The sequence below is a fragment of the Macaca fascicularis genome, chromosome 11 (assembly GCF_037993035.2).
Source record: "Macaca fascicularis isolate 582-1 chromosome 11, T2T-MFA8v1.1".
NCBI lineage: Eukaryota > Metazoa > Chordata > Mammalia > Primates > Cercopithecidae > Macaca > Macaca fascicularis.
Window position 1 is genome coordinate 119,899,389 of NC_088385.1, and position 18,814 is coordinate 119,918,202.

The following is an 18,814-nucleotide window of genomic DNA, read 5'->3' on the forward strand; positions in this document are numbered from 1 at the left end:
AGGGGGGAGCATGGCCAGGGGAGGGACATGACTCCTCCTAAATGGGCAGGACCCAGTGATGGCCCCAGGTGTGCCCCTGTGCTTCCATTTTGCCATCTGGCTATGTGGTCTCAGCTTCTGCAGAAAGGATGGGGTTACCAACATCTCCTATAATACTTCCCTAGGCTGCTGTGTGAAGTCAAGAAAATCAGTGGTCCTACTGGATGAAGAGAAGATGGACACCAGCCCTCAGCATAAGGAAATTCAGGGTCCCCTGCCAGACGAGAGAGATTGTGTGTATGTGTGTGTGTGTGTGTGTGTGTGTGTACCCATGTATGCATGTGTGTGTTTTAGTGAATCTGCTCTCCCAGCTCACACACTCCCCTGCTTCCCATGACTTGCACACTAGGATCCAGACTCCATGGTTTGACACCAGCCTGCATTTGCAGCTTCTCTATCACTGCCTTGACTCTATCCTGCTTCCCACGACCACTGCTGCTTCCCAGCCAGCTGAGAATGCCCCCTCCTCCCTGACTCCTCTCTGCCCATGCAAATTAGCTCACATCCTTCCTCCTGCTACAATCCAACCCTTCCTCCCACTGGCCCCTCCTTCTTCCCAAATCTAAATACTTTATATAGGGATGGCAGAGAGTTTCCATCTCATTTGTCTGCCACAGCCATTTGGTACTGGCTACCTGGAGCCTTATCTTCTGATGGGTTTTAAAGAATGGCCAATTAGCTGAGAAGAATTATCTAATCAATTAGTGATGTCTGCCATGGATGCAGTAGAGGAAAGTGGTGGTACAAGTGCCGTGATTGATTAGCAATGTCTGCACTGGATGCAGAAAAGAGAAGGTGCTCATAGGTTTACAGTGTATGTCTGGGCTCTTGAGGAGCCCTCTGAGCTCAGTTGCTAGCAGGAGAGTATGCCCATATTGGCTTACTTTGTCTGCCACAGACGCAGACAGAGGGAATTGGGACATGCATGCTATTGGGACCTTCTTATTGGACAACTAATTGGATGCCTCTTCATGGGAGGCCTCCTTTTCTTCACCTGTTATGCTGCACTCCTCCCTAGTTTATACATCTTGATGCTGTGGCTCAGTTTGCCTTCTTGAATTTTTATTGCGTTCCTGTTTTCTCTCCTAACATGCTGAGATTCTGCATCCCTGGAGCCTAAACCTGAGCCAGTGGCCAAACAGCCATGCTCAGCCTTTTTCTCTCTGCCCTCCAGAGCAAGGCCCACCAGGTCCATCCAGGAGGCCCTCCTCACCTCAAGTCCAACAACAGTGTCCACACTAGTCAAGGTTCAGCCCAGAAAACAGAAAACACTCCAGGAATCTTAGGCAGAAAGGATTTTATCTAAATCACTGGAAAGGCTGGCGGAGCAGAAGGCAGAGGTCACCACTGGACTATTGGTTTCAAGATTAGACCACTGTAGCCGAATCAGAGGTCAGAAAGACGCCACTGCTGCTGCTGCTAATGCCACCACTGCCCCTGCCATCACTGCCTCACATGCACAAAACTGAAGTCGAAACCTAGGTTAGATTCCTGCAACCACAAACATCCATCAGGGATGGCCAGCTGCCAGAGCTGCGGGAAGACAGATCCCACCGCCCTTTCTTAGCAGAATCTAAATTACAGCCAGAACTCTGGCTGCAGAGGAGTCTGAGACATGTATGATTGAATGGGTTCCAAGTGCCAAGGGGCGGAGTCCCCAGCAGATGCATCCTGGCCGTCTGTTGGGTGGATGAGGGAGTGGGTCTATCTCAGAGGAAGGAACAGGAAACAAAGAAAGGAAGCCACTGAACATCCCTTCTCTGCCCCACGGGAGTGTCTTAGACAGCCTGACTCTCAACAAACCACTGTTAAAACTTACCTGCTAAGAATGCTAGATTGAATGGGATGGAAAGAGCCTTCCCTCGTTATTGTCATTCTTGGAGAGAGGAGAGCGACCAAGGGCAGCTCCTCTGATTCACCTAGAGCCTGTTCTCTGCCCTGCTTGGCTCAGCCTACAGAGATTAGAGTCGGTGAAGGGACAGAGGACAGGGCTTCTAATACCTGTGCCATAGTGACGGCCTCTATCCCTGTCCACCGTCTTGGTGCTGAACCAATGCTAAGGGCACCTTCTTAGACTCACCTCATCAATACTGCCTAGTAATCCAAGGCTAGAACTCTCAGGACCCCAACCTCCACCTCTTGGATTGGCCCTGGCTGCTGCCACACACACATCCAAGAGCTCAGGGTCAGCTCTAGTGGGCAGCAGCGACCTGCTCTGCCAAGGTGTCCAGCAGCAGAGTGGCCCTGGCCTGGGCGTTGCAAGCCAGTGATGCTCCTGAGTAGACCAGGTGGCGGGTCGCAGTTGGGTGCCTTCCATTCTCACCACACAGACTCTGGGCCTCCCCGTAAAATGGCTCCAGACCTAGGGTAATTATGAGATGGTGGGAACCAGGGCAGCTCAGGTGCATGAAACAAGGAGTGGTTGTCATCTGGGCAGGGCAGAGAGGAGGCCTTGCTGATCTGAAAAGGGGTGTATTTCATTCCAGGCTCTCAGTCTTTGGCAATGGCCACCCTGGTGTTGGCATATTGGCCCCACTAGAACTTTTGGGGGCTTCCCGGTCTAGCCACACCCTTGGGTAGAAAGACTTGACTGCATAAAGATGTCAGTTCTCGCTGAGTTGATTGATAGACTTGTCACCCTAAAAACACCCACATATGCTTTTCTATGGAACCAGATAAGTTGACACTAAAGTTCTTATGGAAAAATACACACGCAATAGCTAGGAAAACACAGGAAAAGAAGAGTGCTGAGCAGGGGCTAGTCTTAGCCAATATTAAAACACACTATGAAGCCTCTGATATTTAAACAGCATAGCGCTGGTACGTAAATAAACAGACCAGTGCATTGGGTGACTCTCTCCAAGACTCTGGGGAAAAAAGTAATAAAAAGCTAAATGCAATCAATCAGCAATTGAAGGCTAAGTGAGAGAGCCAGACGGCCTCCTTGGTGGTGAAAGAGGCTTGCATTTCTTGCAGCCAGAAGGCAGAGAAAGTGAAGATCAAGTCCAGAACCGAATCCTAAGAAATACAGGACTCCAAAGAAATTGGTGTGTGCGTGTGTGTGTTTAATTTTTAAAAAGTTTTTATTGAGATATAAGTCAATACCATAAAGCTCTCACCCTTTTAAAGTGTACAATTCAGTGGTGTGAGTATATTCGTAAGATTTATACTTGGTGTCTATTCATAAAACTTATATGCAGCATATTCATAACTAGAGCCATATCACAGATGCATTCATCATAGTAATTCCAGACATTTTCATCACCCTAAAAGGAAACCCTGAAACCCATTAGCAGTCATTCCCCATTCCTCCAACCCATTCTCTCCCTAATCCCTAGAAACCGCCAATCTGCTGTGTATTTCATCTATTGCAAATATTTCATATAAATGGCATGATACAATATGTGGTCTTTTGTGTCTGGCTTCTTTAACTTAACATGTTTTCAAGATTCATTCATGTTATAGTATATGTTGGTGTTTCATTCCTTTTTATTACCGAATGACGTTTCCACTGCATAAATGGACTACATTTTGTTTAGCCGTCTTCCATTGATAGGTATTTGGATACTCTCCACTTTTTTGTTATTTTGCTGCATTTTTTGCTATTATGACTAATAGCTGCTATGGACACTCTTGTATGAGATTTTGTGTGGACATATGTTTTCATTTTTCTTGGGTATAAAAGGCGGTCCACAATTGATGACCCCATCATAAGCCAAGGAGCATCTGCGTGCTGTATTAATCAGAGTTCTCCAGAGAAACCGCGCCATTAGAATAGAGAGAGATATATAGAAAGAGATTTATCATGAAGGTTTGACTTGTGTGATTATGGAGTCTGAAAAGTTCTGTGATCCACCATCTGCAAGCTGGAGACTCAGGAAGGCCAGTGGTTGTAGTTTCAGACCAATTCAGAAGGCTGAGAACCAGGAGATTGCTGGAATAAGTCCCAATCCAAGTCTGAAAGCCTAAGAACCAGGAGCATCAATAATATCTGAGGACAGGAGAAGACAGATGCCTCAGCTCATGCAGGGAGAAAAAAATTGCTGTTCCTCTTTTTGTTCTATTCAGGCCTCCAGTGGATTGGAAAATGCGCACTCACCCTGGTGAGGGCTGTCTTCTCTGCTCAGTCTACAGATTCAAATAGTAATCTCTTCCAGGAACATGGTCACAGACACATCCAGAAATAACATTTTACCAGCCATCTGGGCATCCCTTAACCCCGTCCAGTAGACACATAAAATTAACCCTCATGTATACCTAGGAGTGGAATTTCTGGATCACGTAATAACGCTTACGTTTAGCCATTTGAGAACTGCCAGACTGTTTTCCACAGTGGCTGCACCATTTATACACACCCACCCCTGGCAGTGAATGGAAGTTCCAGTTTCTCTGTATCCTTGCCAACACTCATTGATTATGTTGACTATAGCCATCCTAGTGGGTAGATGAGAAAGTGATGATATGCTGTCAAAATAATCAGGTCTGCTCAATGTGATCAGGACCCTACATGGTAAAAAAGAATAGGGCCTTGTCACATAGAATGGGGACATTCAGGTTAATGCCACTGAGAATCCTTTTTTTTTTTTTTTTTTGAGACAGTGTCTTGCTCTGTTACCCAGGCTGGAGTGCAGTGGCACAATCTCAGCTCACTGCACCCTCCACTTCCCAGGTTGAAGTGGTTCTCCTGCCTCAGCCTCCCGAGTAGCTGGGACTACAGACACATGCCACCACACCTAATTTTTGTATTATTAGTAGAGACAGGGTTTCACCATGTTGACCAGGTTGGTCTTGAACTCCTGACCTCAAGTGATCTGCCCACCTCAGCCTCCCATAGTGCCGGGATTACAGGCAAGAGCCACCACCCCAGTCCAACGGAGAATCTTGAATCCCCAGATTCCTCTGACTCCTAAGAGCTGTAGAAGTGACCCATCCATCCCTCCCTGTTAAGAGCTAACCCTCCTCCCTTGCTTGGAAACCCTACAGAGGCATCTCATCCACAAGATGTTTGTCCCTATGCCCACCTCCTCTCCTGCCCACAAGGGTTGTGACTAGGCTTAAATTCCAGCATAAACCAGCCAGGGATGTGATGGGCCTCACAGGGGAGGAAAGGGCCTGTATCTCAAAGTAGCTGGAGGGCCAAGCCAGCATGACCAGCAGAAGTCGGGTGAGTATGTGCAGGAGTGGACCTTGAGGGTACTCGATCAAGGGGCTGTAGTGTGAGGCCAGATAAGAAAGGGTTTATTGATTCGGAAGTCTTTCAGAAGTTCAGGGCTGCACACCCTGGCAAGGACTCCAGGAGAAGGTGTAAACTTGCTGCTAGGAGGGCTCCTAGAAGAGGAGAAAAAGTAGGAGGTCATGCTGAGTGAGATCCAAATGCCAGAATTGCAGGGGAGATGGTGGCAGATGGGATGAAAGGTCAGGGAAGTGAAAGTGCTTGGGAAGGCTGCATAAGACCCAGGGAACCAAGATTCCCCTTTACCAAGGCCACAAGGAGTGGACCAAGAAGAGGACACCAGCCAGCATCACAGAGAATCTCAGAGAGCCTCTTCTGCAAGAGATGCCATCACAGGATGGTGGGTGAGGACCCTTGGGAGCTAGGCTCACTGATAGCAAAGGGGATGGTGGAACCCTGGAGTAACAGAGGCCAGGAGATAGCACCCGTTAGGGGACACAGTCCTCACCATGAGTGGTAGGCCCAGGATTGGCCAGGAGGGCCTGGCCTACAGAACATGGAGATGACCCTTAAATCTTGGTGTCCATAGGGACAGACTAGATGGGCCACAAGCAGGGAATTACTCAACTTACACCATTAAAATACCTCAAGAATGAACACCGAGGAAACTTCCCCCAGTAAAAACATCACCATTGGCCAGGCGCGGTGGCTCACGCCTGTAATCCCAGCACTTTGGGAGGCCAAGGTGGGTGGATCACAAGGTCAGGAGATCGAGACCATCCTGGTTAACATGGTGAAACCCTGTCTCTACTAAAAAAAAAATACAAAAAATTAGCCAGGCGTGGTGGCAGGCGCCTGTAGTCCCAGCTACTCGGGAGGCTGAGGCAGGAGAATGGCGTGAACCCGGGAGGCAGAGCTTGCAGTGAGCCGAGATTGCGCCACTGCACTCCAGCCTGGGCGACAGAGCTAGACTCCGTCTCAAAAAAAAAAAAAAAATCCCCATTGTTTTCCTAGTGGGCTTCCCAGGAAACATGTCTGTCACATACTTCAGCTAAATGTCATGTGTGAGCCTAGATGTTGGCAGGGGGGATGCTATAAAGAAGAGTATTGGAATAATTGGTAAAATTTTCAGTATAAGAATATATTTATGGCTGGATGCAGTGGCTTATGCCTGTAATCCTACCACTTTGGGAGGCTGAGACAGGCAGATCACTTGAGCCCAGGAGTTCAAGATCAGCCTGGGCAACATGGTGAGACCCTACCTGTACAAAAAATACAAAAATTGGCCAGACATGGTGGTATGTGCCTGTAGTCCCAGCCACTCAGGAGGCTGAGGCAAGAGGATCACTTAAGCCTGAGAGGTTGAGGCTACAGTGAGCTGAGATTGTGCCACTGCACTTCAACCTGGGTGACAGTGAGACTCTGTCTCAAATATATATTTATGCGATATTTATATAATAAATATATACTTATTATATATGTTATATAAATTATATATTATATAAATTATATAAAATTATGTTTATTATATATGTTATAAGAGATGATGGCATTGCATCAATGCTAAAATTCTGAATTGGACCATTGTTCTGTACTTCTGTAACACAATGTTCTTGTACTTAAGAGATACAGGTTGAAGCATTTAGGAGTAAAGGGACATAAATCATGCAACATGGACACAAATCGTTCAGGAATAAAAATACTCATGAAGGGCTGGGCATGGTGGCTCATGCCTGTAATCCCAGCACTTTGGGTTGCTGAATTGGGAAGATCGCTTGAGGCCAGGAGTTCAAGCCCAGCCTGGACAACATGGTGACATGTTGGTAGAAATCCCCGTTTCTACCAAAAAATTTAAAAAATTTAGCCAGGCATGGTGGTGCATGCCTATAGTCCCAGCTACTCAGGAGGCTGAAGTAGGAAGATTGCTTGAGCTTGGGAGGGTAAGGCTGCAGTGAGCTATAATCACGCCACTGCACTCCAGCCTGGGCGACAGAGCAAGACTCTGTCTCAAAAACAAAACAAAACAAAAGCCTCCTAAAATGTATAAATAGCAAGAAAATGAGGGGCAAATGTGGTAAAAATATGATGGGTAAAAAGTCTAAGGAAGTTCTTTGTGTGCATCTTGTAAATTTTCTCAGCGTTTCAAATTACTTCAAAATAAAGTGTTTTTTAAAGTAACAAATAAAGCACAGGCTTTGGGGTCAGGCGGTGTGTTAGTGTTAGAACCTAGCCTGACAACTTGCTGAGCAGATGTTTCCACCTCTCTGAGCCTCCATGTTCTCATTTGAGAAAGGAGCTTTAAGACTACGCCTGCCCAGCCTGCCTACCTCTCGGTGTTGCAGTAGAAGTTGGATAAGGGCAGGGAAGGCCCTTAATGAGCATGAGCATTAATTGAGGTTTTCCAGAACCAACAGGGTATGTATCTTTATTTTGAGATATTTATTTTAAGGAATTGGCTCATGTGAATGTGGAGGCTGGCAAATCCAAAATCGGCAGGGTAGACTGGCAGGTGGGAGACCCAGGAAGGAGTTCCTGCTGCAAGTGGAGGCCAAGGCAGCCTGCAGCAGAATTCCCTCTTCCTTGAGCGAGCTCAGTCTTTATTCTATTGAGGCCTTCAACTGATGGAATGAGGCCCACCACCTTACAGATGATAATCCGCTTTACTCAGAAAAAAAGTCTACCAATGTAAATGCTAACCTCATCTTAAAAAACACCTTCACAATAAGATCTAGGATAATGTTTGACCAAATATCTGGGTACCTGGGCTCAGCCAACTTGACACATAAAATTAACCATCCCAGCATGGAAGAGCCCGGGTCCCCCACCTGACATCTTGAAGATGTTTGCCTTCTCTGTGAATTATTCTTTCTGGGCCAAGGCAGCTGTCTGGGAGTTCTCTGCGAGTTTTGTTTTTCAAAGCTCTGGGCACAGGAGTTGCATGTCTCTCTCCTTTCTGGCTCACGCACTTGGGGCGTGTTTTCTTGCCCTTGAGGGGCTGGGCAAGTGCCTCATATGGTCCCACGGCTGTCCACAAGTGTGCTGAGAAACTGGACACACAGAGGCTCCCACCCGCTGACCACTCCGGGGCCTGTGTTTACACAGAAGCAGACCAAAACCTGAGTCCAGTTAGGTCCCTGCTTTGCTGTGTCCCTGAGCAAGTCAGTTTCCTCTCTGAGTCTCTTTCTCCTCTGCTCCTCTCCCTGAATCTGAGTTCCCCGGTCACTGAGAACAGGGCGAAAGGGACAGAGCCTCAAAAGATGACCTGTGCCCCCTGCTTCTAAGCACTTTGCAGGTATTATTTAATCATCAAGCTAATCCTATGAAAGAGCTGCCACTTTCCCCAGCTTACAGATGGGGAAATTGAGGCGCAAAGAGGGCAGGTGATGTTCCCAAGAACAGATGTCTAGCAGGTATGAAGCCCTCATAATGGGGTTCTAGAGGCTGTTTGGTTAACCTCAAGTTTTGGGGAGCCCCTGAAGGGCTGTTCACCATGCTGCAGGGCACAGGGAAAGCGTCTGAGCTTGAGTCAGTTTTGGTTTCCCTGCTGGGGTGCAGGAGTTGGTAAACCTTGCTGCAAGGGGAAGGCGAAAGCCTCTGAGCTTAAGTTAGTTTTGGTTTCCCTGCTCCGGACGCAGGAGTTGGTAAACTCGCTGCAGGGGGCAGGGCAGGGCCTCTGAGCTTAAGTTAGTTTTCGTTTCCCTGCCCCGGATGCAGGAGGTGGTAGCTCACTGCAGGGGCAGGGCAGAGCCTCTGAGCTTAAGTTAGTTTTCGTTTCCCTGCCCCGGATGCAGGAGTTGGTAGCTCGCTGCAGCGGGTGGAGAGAGGCCTCTAGACTTCAGTTTCTGTTTCCTGTCTCTGGGCAGCAGCGAGAATTCCTCTGCCTCCCATTCTGCCATTCATTGTCTTGCCGGCAGCCAGCTGAGAGCAATGGGAAATGGGGGGTCCCAGCTGTCCTCGGTGCCTGCTCAGAAGCTGGGTGGGTTTATCCAGGAATACCTGAAGCCCTACGAAGAGTGTCAGACACTGATCGACGACATGGTGAACACCATCTGTGATGTCCTGCAGGCACCCAACCAGTTCCCCCTGGTGCAAGGAGTGGCCATTGTGAGTCCAGGGCTGAGGCTGGGGCTATGGGGGGCAGGAAATTCCACAGCGGCAGCAAGGCCGAGCTACTGGGTGCTGGGCGCCTATTATGTGTGAAGCCCACACTTGGGTGGGATGTGGTGTAGGAGTTTCAGGCTCTGGAGCAGGCTCTTGCTCCAGAGCTGTGTGACACTGGGCAGGCTACCTAACCTCTCTGTGCCTCAGTCTCTGAATCTGTAAAATGGGGAGAGGCATAGTACCCACTTCAGAGTATCATAAGGCTTGAGCACATCACATTCTTAGCAAAAGACTGGCACATAGTGCTCAGTGAACTCACCGTGATTACTCACTGCCATTTTCTTCTGTCCTTTCCACAGTACAGAGGAGTAAACTTATGGAGGCTAGAGAACTTTGATCAGACTATCCAGGTTGCCTTCTGGTTTCTTCGCAGCAAGGAGTGGCTTTCATCAGTTAGAAATATTTGGTTTTGTGGACACAAATCTCAGGACTGAGGCTGAAAATTCTGGACCTCTGGGGAGGAAGGGGGATTGGGGAGGTGCCAGGACCCTAGAATTGGGGGTGTGGGGGTCCTCATGGCCCAATACTACCCTCTTACCCTTCTGCGCTGCTGACGTCCCTTCTCTGCTGGTGCCACGCTTTTTGGTCTCTACCCCTTGCACACACCAGCTAGTGCCGCAATAAAGAAATCTAGACATGTGGTGTCCCCAGCCCTGGCTCAGGAAGCTAAGGCAAGTTTGGTTAACAGCTGTTGTCAGAACTGGGATTTTAAGCCTGGGTAACTGACTTGAGGGCATGCATGTTTAACCACTACACTATCCTGCCTCTCAATAGTGTTAACATTTTTCCTCACTGAAGTAAAACAGAAAAACTGCCCAGATCAAAGTGTCCAGCTTGATAGGTAGCCACAAACAATGTAACTGTGTAGCCCCCACCCAGATTCAGAAACAAAACATTCTCAGCGCCCCAGAACCCTGGGCCCCCAATCCAATCAATACCTCCAAACCCAAGTAGGCAATCTCCTGACTTCTAATAGCATAGACACCTTTTACCTGTTTTTAAACTTTTTACGAATATAGGGTGACCAACTATCGCAGTTTGTCCAGGATTGGGGTGTTTCCTGGGATGTGGGACTTTTGGTGCCAAAACTGGGAATGTAAACCAGGATGCATGGGTGACCCTATATAAATGGCGTCATGGGCTCTGTGTGCTTTAGTGCATGGTTTCTCTGACCGAAGATGTTTATGAAATTTATGTTGTGGAGTGCAGTTGTTTATCTTTTCACTGTTGTGTCAATTCCATTGTGTGAATATACCACATTTGTCCATTCTACTGCTTTTTAGTTTTACATAATTTTACATATTTATATGAGGTACACGTGATAGTTGAACATATGGATATAATGTGAAATGATCAAGTCAGGGTAGTTAGGATATCTGTCATCTCAAACATTTATCATTTCTTTGTGTTGAGGACAGTTCAGATCTTCTCTTCTAGCTATTTTGAAATATATAATAAATTATTGTTAACTATAGTCACCCCATTGTGCTATCAAACACTAGAATTTATTCCTTCTATCTAACTGTATGTTTGTATCCATTAACCAACTTCTCTTCATTTCCTTCTCCACTCCCCAGCCTCTGGTAACTATGATCCTACTCTCTACCTCCATGAGATCAACTTTTTTTTAACTTCCACATAAGCACATGCAATAATTGTCTTTCTATGCCTGACTTATTTCATTTAACATAATGACCTATAGTTCCATCCACATTGCTGCAAATGACAGAATTCCATTCTTTTTGTGTCTGAATAGTATTCTATCGTGTATATATATCACATTGTCTTTATCCATTCATCCGCTGATGGATATGTTGGTTGATTACATATCTTGGCTTTTGTGAATAGTACTGCAATAAACATAGGGGTACAGTTATCCCTTTTTTGGATAAATACCTAGTAGTGGGATTGCTGGATCGAATGGTAATGCCATTTTTAGTTTTTGAGAAACCTCCATACTGTTTTCCATAATGACTGTCCTAATTTAAATTCCCACCAACAGTGTGTAAGATTCCCTTTACTCCAAATTCTTGCTAGCATTTGTTATTTTTTGTCTTTTTGATAATAGCTATTCTAACTGGGGTGATATGATATCTCATTGTGGTTTTGATTTGCATTTCCCTAATGATAAGTGATGTCAAGCATTTTTTCACATACCCATTGACCATTTTGTATGTCTTCTTTTGAGAAATGTCTATTTAGTTCCTTTGCCTGCTTTTTAAATGGGATGGGTTGTTTTCTTTGCTGTTGAGTTGTTCAAGTTCCTTGTATATTCTGGATATTAAACCCTTTTTTGGAAAAATAGTTTCCAAATATTTTCTCCCATTCTACAGTTTGTCTTTTCAGTCTTGATTGTTCCCTTTGCCATGCAGAAGCTTTTCCATTTAATATAGTCCCAATTGTCTATTTTTGGTTTTGTTGCCTGTGCTTTTGAAGTCTTAGCCACAAAATCTTTGCATAGACCAATATCCTGAAGCATTACTCTTCTGCTTTATTCTATTAGTTTTATTGTTTCCGGCCTTACATTTAACTCTTTAATCCATTTTTTAGTTAATTTTTTATAAGATGAGAGATGGGGGCCTCATTTCATTCGTCTGCATATGGATATCCAGTTTTCCCAACACCATGTATTGAAGAGAGTATCCTTTCCTCAATGGTGCTTTCTCAATCAGTTGACCGTAAATATGCGGATTTGTTTCTGCGTTCTCTATTCTGTTTCTTTTGGTCTACATGTCTGCTTTTATACCAATCTCATGCTGCTTTGGTTACTATAGCTTTGTAGTATATTTTGAAGTCATGTAGTGTGATGCCTCTAGCTTTGTTCTTTTTCCTCAGTATTCTTTCAGCTATTTGAGATCTTTTGTGTTTCCATACAAATTTTAGGATGGTTTTTTCTATTTCTGTGGTATTTATAAGGATTGCATTGATTCTGTAGATTGCTTTGGATAGTATGGCTATTTTAACAATATTAATTCTTCCAATCCATGAGCATGGGATGTCTTTCCATTTGCTTGTGTCATCTTCAGTTTCTTTTATCAGTATTTTGTAGTTTTCATTGTAGAGATCTTTCACCTCCTTGGTTAAATGTATTCCTAGCTATTTTTTGTTAAATACTATAAATAAGATGCTTTCTTGATTTCTTTTTAAGCTAGTTCATTATTGATGTGTAGAATATGTTGATATTTTGGTATGTTGGTATGGTGTGTTGATTTTGGTATTCTGATTTTGTATCCTGCAACTTAACCAAATTTATCAGTTCTAAGAGGTTTTCTTGGTGGAGTCTTTAGGTTTTACTGTATAGAAGATCATGTGGTATGCAAAGAGGGGCAATTTGACTTTTTCTTTTCCTATTTGGATGCCTTTTATTTCTTTATCTTGTGTGATTGCTTTGGCTAGGACTTCCAGGATAGAGGTGAAAGCCTTTCTCAATTCAGTACGATGTTAACTGTGGGTTTGTCATATATGGACTTTATTATGTTGCAGTATGTTCCTTACATGCCTAATTTGTTGAGGGTGTTTAGCATAAAGGGATGTTGAATTTTACCAAATGTTCTTCTACATCTACTGGGATAATTATATGATTTTTCCTTCATTCTGTTGATGTGATGTGCAAATGTTCAACATTTGTTGACTTGCTCATGTTGAACCATCCTTGCATCCCTGGGATAAATCCCACTTGATCATGTGTTATCTTTTTGATGTGTTACTGGATTTGGTTTGCTAGTATTTTGTTGAAGGTTTTTGTGTCTATGTTCATCAGGGATATTGGCCTGTAGTTTTCTTTTTTGTTGTGTCTTTGGTCTGGTTTTGGTATCAGGGTAATGCTGACTTCATAGAAGGAGTTAGGAATAATTCCCCGATTTTTTTGGAATAGTTTGAGAAGAATTGGTATTAATTTTTCTTTATAAGTTTGGTAGAATTCAGCAGTAAAGCCATCTGGTCCTGGGCTATTCTTTGTTGAGGAACTTTTTATTACTGATTCAGTCTCCTCACTCTATTGGTCTGTTCAGGTTTTCTGTTTCTTCCTGGATCAATCTTAGTAGGTTGTATGTGTTCAGGAATTTATCCATTTCCTCTAGGCTTTCCAATTTATTCACAATAGTTGTTCATGATAGTCTCTAATGATCCCTTGTATTTCTGTGGTATCAATCGTAATGTCTCCTTTTTTTATCCCTGATTTTATTTACTTGGGTCTTCTCTCTTTTTTTAGTGTACTTAGTCTAAGTAGTGGTTCATCCATTTTGTTTATGCTTTTAAGAAACCGACTTTTCATTTTGTTAATTTTTAGCCTCTATTATGTTTAGTTCTATTCTGATTTTTATTATTTCTTTCCTTCTGCTAATTTTAGGTTTGGTTTATTCTTGCTTTTTTTGTTTGTTTTTGAGATTGATTTTTGCTTTTGTTGCCCAGGCTGGAGTGCAATGATGCGACCTCCGCTCACTGCAACCTCTGCCCCTGGGTTCAAGTGATCTCCTGCCTCAGCCTCCTGAGTAGTTGGGATTACAGGCATGCACCACCACACCCAGCTAATTTTGTATTTTTAGTAGAGACGGGGTTTCACTATGTTGGTCAGGCTGGTCTCGAACTCCTGACCTCAGGTGATCCACCTGCCTCAGCCTCCCAAAGTGCTGGAATTTCAGATGCGAGCCATATGCCCAGCCTTTCTTGCTTTTCTAATTCCTTGAGATGAACTGTTAGGTTGTTTATTTGAAATTGTTCTACTTTTTTGATGTAAGCATGTATTGCTTCCAACTTTGCTGTATCCCTTAGGTTTTGGTATGTTGTGTTTCCATTTTCATTTGTTTCCAGAAATTTTTTGGTTTCCTTTTAAATTTCTTAATCAGCCCAATGGTTGTCCAGGAGCATGTTGTTTAATTTTCATGTATTTGTACAATTTCCAAAGTTCCTCTTGTTCCACTGTGATCTATATCCATTGTGGTAAGTATCCATTAAGATACTTGACAGTATTTCAATTTTTAAAAATTTGTTGAGCCTTGTTTTATGGCCTACCATAGGGTCTATCCTGGAGAACATTCCCTGTGCTGATAAGAATGTGTATTCTGTAGCTCATTAAATAATCTGTAAACATTCATTAGGTCCACTTGGACTATAATGCAGACTAAGTCCAGTATTTCTTTGTTGATTTTCTGTCTACGTGATCTGTCCACTACCAAAAGTGAGATGAAGTTCCCAGTAATTATTGTATTGAAAGCCTCTCTCTCTCTCTCTCTGTTTAGCTCTAATATTTGCTTTACATATATCAGTGCTCCACTGTTGGGCGTATATATGTCTATATACATATATACACATGCTTATATTCTCTGGCTGAATTGATCTCTTGATCATTAATTATAAAATGTCCTTCTTGGCCGGGTGCGGTAGCTCAGGCCTGTAATCCCAGCACTGTGGGAGGCCGAGACGGGCGGATCACGAGGTCAGGAGATCGAGACCATCCTGGCTAACACGGTGAAACCCCGTCTCTACTAAAAAAAAATACAAAAAACTAGCCGGGCGAGGTTGCGGGCGCCTGTAGTCCCAGCTACTCGGGAGGCTGAGGCAGGAGAATGGCGGGAACCCGGGAGGCAGAGCTTGCAGTGAGCTGAGATCCGGCCACTGCACTCCAGCCTGGGCGACAGAGCGAGACTCCGTCCCCCCAAAAAAAAAAAAAAAAAATGACCTTCTTTGTCTCTTTTTATGTTTTTGACTTAAAGTCTACTTTGTCTGATATAAGTATAGCTACTCCTGCACACTTTTGGTTTCCATTTGCATGGAATATTTTTTCCATTCCTTCACACATTCAGTCCACATGTATCTTCACAGATGCAGTGAGTTTCTTGGAGGTAGCATATAGTTGGACCTTATTTTTTATCCATTCAGCTTGTCTATATCTTTTAACTGGAGAATTTAAACTGTTGTTTAATTCAGGGTTGTAATTGATAGGTAACAACTTACTCTTGTCATTTTGTATTTGTTTTGATTGTTTTGCACATTCTTTGTTCTTTTCTTTCTCTTTATTGCCTACCTTTCCAGTTGTTGGGGGTTTTGTAATGATAACATTTGACTCCTTTCTCTTTGTCATTTGTGTATCTGCTCTACCAGTGAGTTTTATACTTTTGGGTGTTTTCACGATGGTAGACATCATCCCTTTGCTTCCAGATGTAATGCTTTCTTAAGCATTTTCTGTAGAACTAGTCTAGTGGTGATGAATTCCCTCTGTTTTTGCTTGTCCAGGAAAGGCTTTATTTCTCCTTGATTTTTGAAGGATAGCGTTGCTGGGTATAGTATTCTTGTCTCAAAGGGTTTCTTTTTTCAGCACTTTGAGTGTATCATCCTATTCTCTTCTGACCTGTAAGGTTTCTCCTCAGAAATCTGCTCTTAGTCTGAGGAGGATTCCCTTATATGTGACTTTGTACTTTTCTCTTGCTATTTTCAGAATTCTATCTTTGTCTTTGTCTTTTGACAGTTTGATTATAATATGCCTGGAGAAGACCTTTTTGGGTTGAATCTATTTGAGAATCTTTGAGCTTCCTGTATCTGGGTGTCTAAATCTCTTGTAAGACATGGAAAGTTTTCAGCTATTACTTCATTAAATAGATTTTCTATGCCTTTTCCCAACTCTTCTCCTAGATCTTTCCAAATTTAAATATTTGATTGATTTATGATTACCAATATGGCACATAGGCTTTCTTCACTCATTTTTATTTCTTTTTCTCTCCTTTTTTCTGGTTGGGTTATTTCAAAAGACCTGTCTTCAAGTTCAGAAATTCTTTCTTCTCCTTGATCTAGACTATTGTTAAAGCAGTGTGTTGTATTTTTATTTTATTCATTGATTTCTTCAGTTTCAGGAATTGTTTGGTTCTTTTTAACAATATCTATCTCTTTGTTGAGTTTCTCATTCAGAGTATGAATTATTTTCCTGATTTCTTTGTATTGTTTATCTGTGTTTTCTTGTATCTTACTGAATTTCTTTAATATCATTGTTTTGAATTTTTCTTAGTCATTGCATAGATATCATTTTTTGGGGGATCTGTACTGAAGAATTATTGTGTTCCTTTGGAGGCGCCATGTTTCCTTGCCTTTTCATGTTTCTGTGTCCTTACATTGATATCAGCACAGCTAATATAACAGTCACTTCTCCAATTGTATTTATTGGCTTTCATAGGGAAAGACATTTTCCTCTGCTGGGCATGGTGGCTCATGCCCATAATCCCAGTGACTCAGGAGGCTGAGGTGGGAAGATTGCTTCTGGCAGGAGTTTGAGGTTACAGTGAAATATGATTGTACCACTACACTCCAGCCTAGGTGACAGTGCAAGACCTTGTCTCTAAAAAATTAAATAAAAATAAAATAAGAACATGTTTTCCTGTAGATGTGTCTATAGTGTTGGTTGAGTGGAGCACTTTGGCTTTGATTCTGTGTGGATACAGTTAGTGAAGCCTCCAAATGATTTCATTAGCATCAATGTTGTCTGTGAGTTCCGCAGTGTCTGACACTGTAGTTGTTAATGGAGTCTGTGGAAAGGCTGTGCTGGGAACAGGGACATCAGGCAGGCTGGTCTTCGAGCACCAGTGGTGACAACAGTGTGCCAGGCATGCTGGTCCTCAGACCCCCAGGCAGTGTATGTGGGTGCCAGTGCTGGTGTGTCCAGGTGGGCAGGGTTTCAGACTTCAAGGTAACATGTTCAGGTGCCAGTGGTAGCAGCAGTGGACTGAATAGGCAGGTCCTTGGGCCCCGAGGTGGCCTGTGTGGAAGTGGCAGCAGCAGGCCAACCTTCAGGCCCTCAAGTGGTGTACACAGGCATCATTGATGGCAAGCTGGGTAGGCTGGTCCCCAGGCCCTTGGGAGACACATGTGGTCACTGGTGGCAGGCAGAGTGGGCCCATCCTTAGACCTCTGGATGGTGTGTGCCTGTGCTGCTGGTGGTAAACAGGATGGGTCAATCTCCTGGCCCCTGGGCAGCACATGTGGATGCTGGTGGCAGGTGGGGCAAGCCTGTCCTCAGGTTCCCGGATGGTGCGTGCAGGTGCTGGCAGCAGGTGGGACAGTTTGACCCGCATACTCCCAGATGCGCACAGGCACCAGCAACAATGGTGGGTGGGGCAATCCTATCCTCAGGCCCTGGGACAGTAAGCACAGGTGCAAGTGGTGGCAGGTGGGGCAGTTCAATCCGTTTCTTTTGTCAATAGCCATTTGAGTCACCACCAGCTTGGGGCTAGTATGAAAAGTGTTACTAGGAGCATCCCAGTCAGGTCTTTGTGGGGCAAATGGATGCCTGCCACTCAATTTTAAGACCATTTTTGGCTTTTACTTGAGTCGAGAAATACCACTGCTTGCTAGAGATCCCTGTGACCCCAGAATCTAGAGTCTCACATCTGCTTCTTTGTCACTGGCAGGGTGGCTCCTATGGACGGAAAACAGTCTTAAGAGGCAACTCCGATGGTACTCTTGTCCTCTTCTTCAGTAACTTAAAACAATTCCAGGATCAGAAGAAAAGCCAACATGACATCCTCGATAAAACTGGGCATAAGCTGGAGTTCTGTCTGTATACGAAGTGGATGAAAGACAGTTTCGAGATTCAGAAGTCCCATGATGGGTTCACCATCCAGTTGTTCACAAAAAATCAGAGAGTCTCTTTTGAGGTGCTGGCTGCCTTCAATGCTCTGAGTAAGTATTCCTGGGTGGTGGGGGATAAAAGCCAAAGAAGGGGGTGCCAGATAGCCCCATGCAACCTCTAGGCCATGGGTGACATAGATACCACTGCTGCTTTCAAAAAATGGGAGACCATAGACCCTCAGGAGAGAAGAATCCTTTCTACCCTGGACTCGCTCTCTTCTCTAGAACTAACTTCTCCCCCATATCCTGACTGTCTTTGGAGAAAATGTTCTGGATTCTAGAATCTAAGGCAGAGCCTTTTAAGCCATACTGTATATATAAATCACCCAGAACCTTGTTAAAATGCAGATCCTGACTCAGAAGGTCCATGATGAGCTGCTAGTCCACAGATCACGCTTGCGGGTGTTGACCAGAGTCAGTGTTGGTTAGAGTGAAAGGATGAGGCAGACATCTGGGAAAAGTCCAGCTGGGGCAAGCATTTGAAGTCTGCCTTCCTACCAGGTCAAAATCAAGGCAACAACCTTCCACAGATAACTATCAAAGCTTGAGGGGTGCCTTGAACCCAACTCCTAAATCTCCAAGACCTGCCTACCTCTTGTGTCTCCTGTCTCAGCAAACACTCCCACACTCTTGCTTATTGTTAAAGTAACCTCTGCTTACCAGGCTTCTGGTTGAATAAAAGATGGCTACAATGACTCCATCTTAAAGCGAGTAGCTAGGCACTCACAAGGAACCTACAGGCTTAATACTTGGGTCTGAAAATAGCCACAGTCTAAGCTGACCACCAACTATAATTGCAGAATATTTATGGCCATACAAAACATCTCC

General features: G+C 44.2%; 2 protein-coding genes across 7 annotated transcripts in view; both read left to right on the top strand.

Annotated features, from left to right (window-relative positions):
- Positions 1 to 3,440, top strand: part of OAS3 (2'-5'-oligoadenylate synthetase 3) — a 28,147-nt gene extending 24,707 nt beyond the window's left edge. For all 6 annotated transcript variants that reach the window (XR_012420698.1, XR_012420697.1, XM_005572307.5 and 3 more), the window contains one exon: positions 165 to 3,440. Coding sequence is in view for 4 of the 6 variants with exons in the window: in XM_005572307.5 (XP_005572364.3) it covers positions 165 to 176 (12 nt within the window). In the remaining 2 variants the exon portion in view is untranslated. The remainder of the gene's footprint in view (positions 1 to 164) is intronic.
- Positions 3,441 to 8,975: 5,535 nt separating this feature from the next.
- Positions 8,976 to 18,814, top strand: part of OAS2 (2'-5'-oligoadenylate synthetase 2) — a 33,227-nt gene continuing 23,388 nt past the window's right edge. The window contains exons 1-2 of the mRNA XM_015431579.4: positions 8,976 to 9,316; positions 17,767 to 18,037. Of these exons, the coding sequence (XP_015287065.3) occupies positions 9,140 to 9,316; positions 17,767 to 18,037 (448 nt within the window). The 5' untranslated portion in view covers positions 8,976 to 9,139. The remainder of the gene's footprint in view (positions 9,317 to 17,766; positions 18,038 to 18,814) is intronic.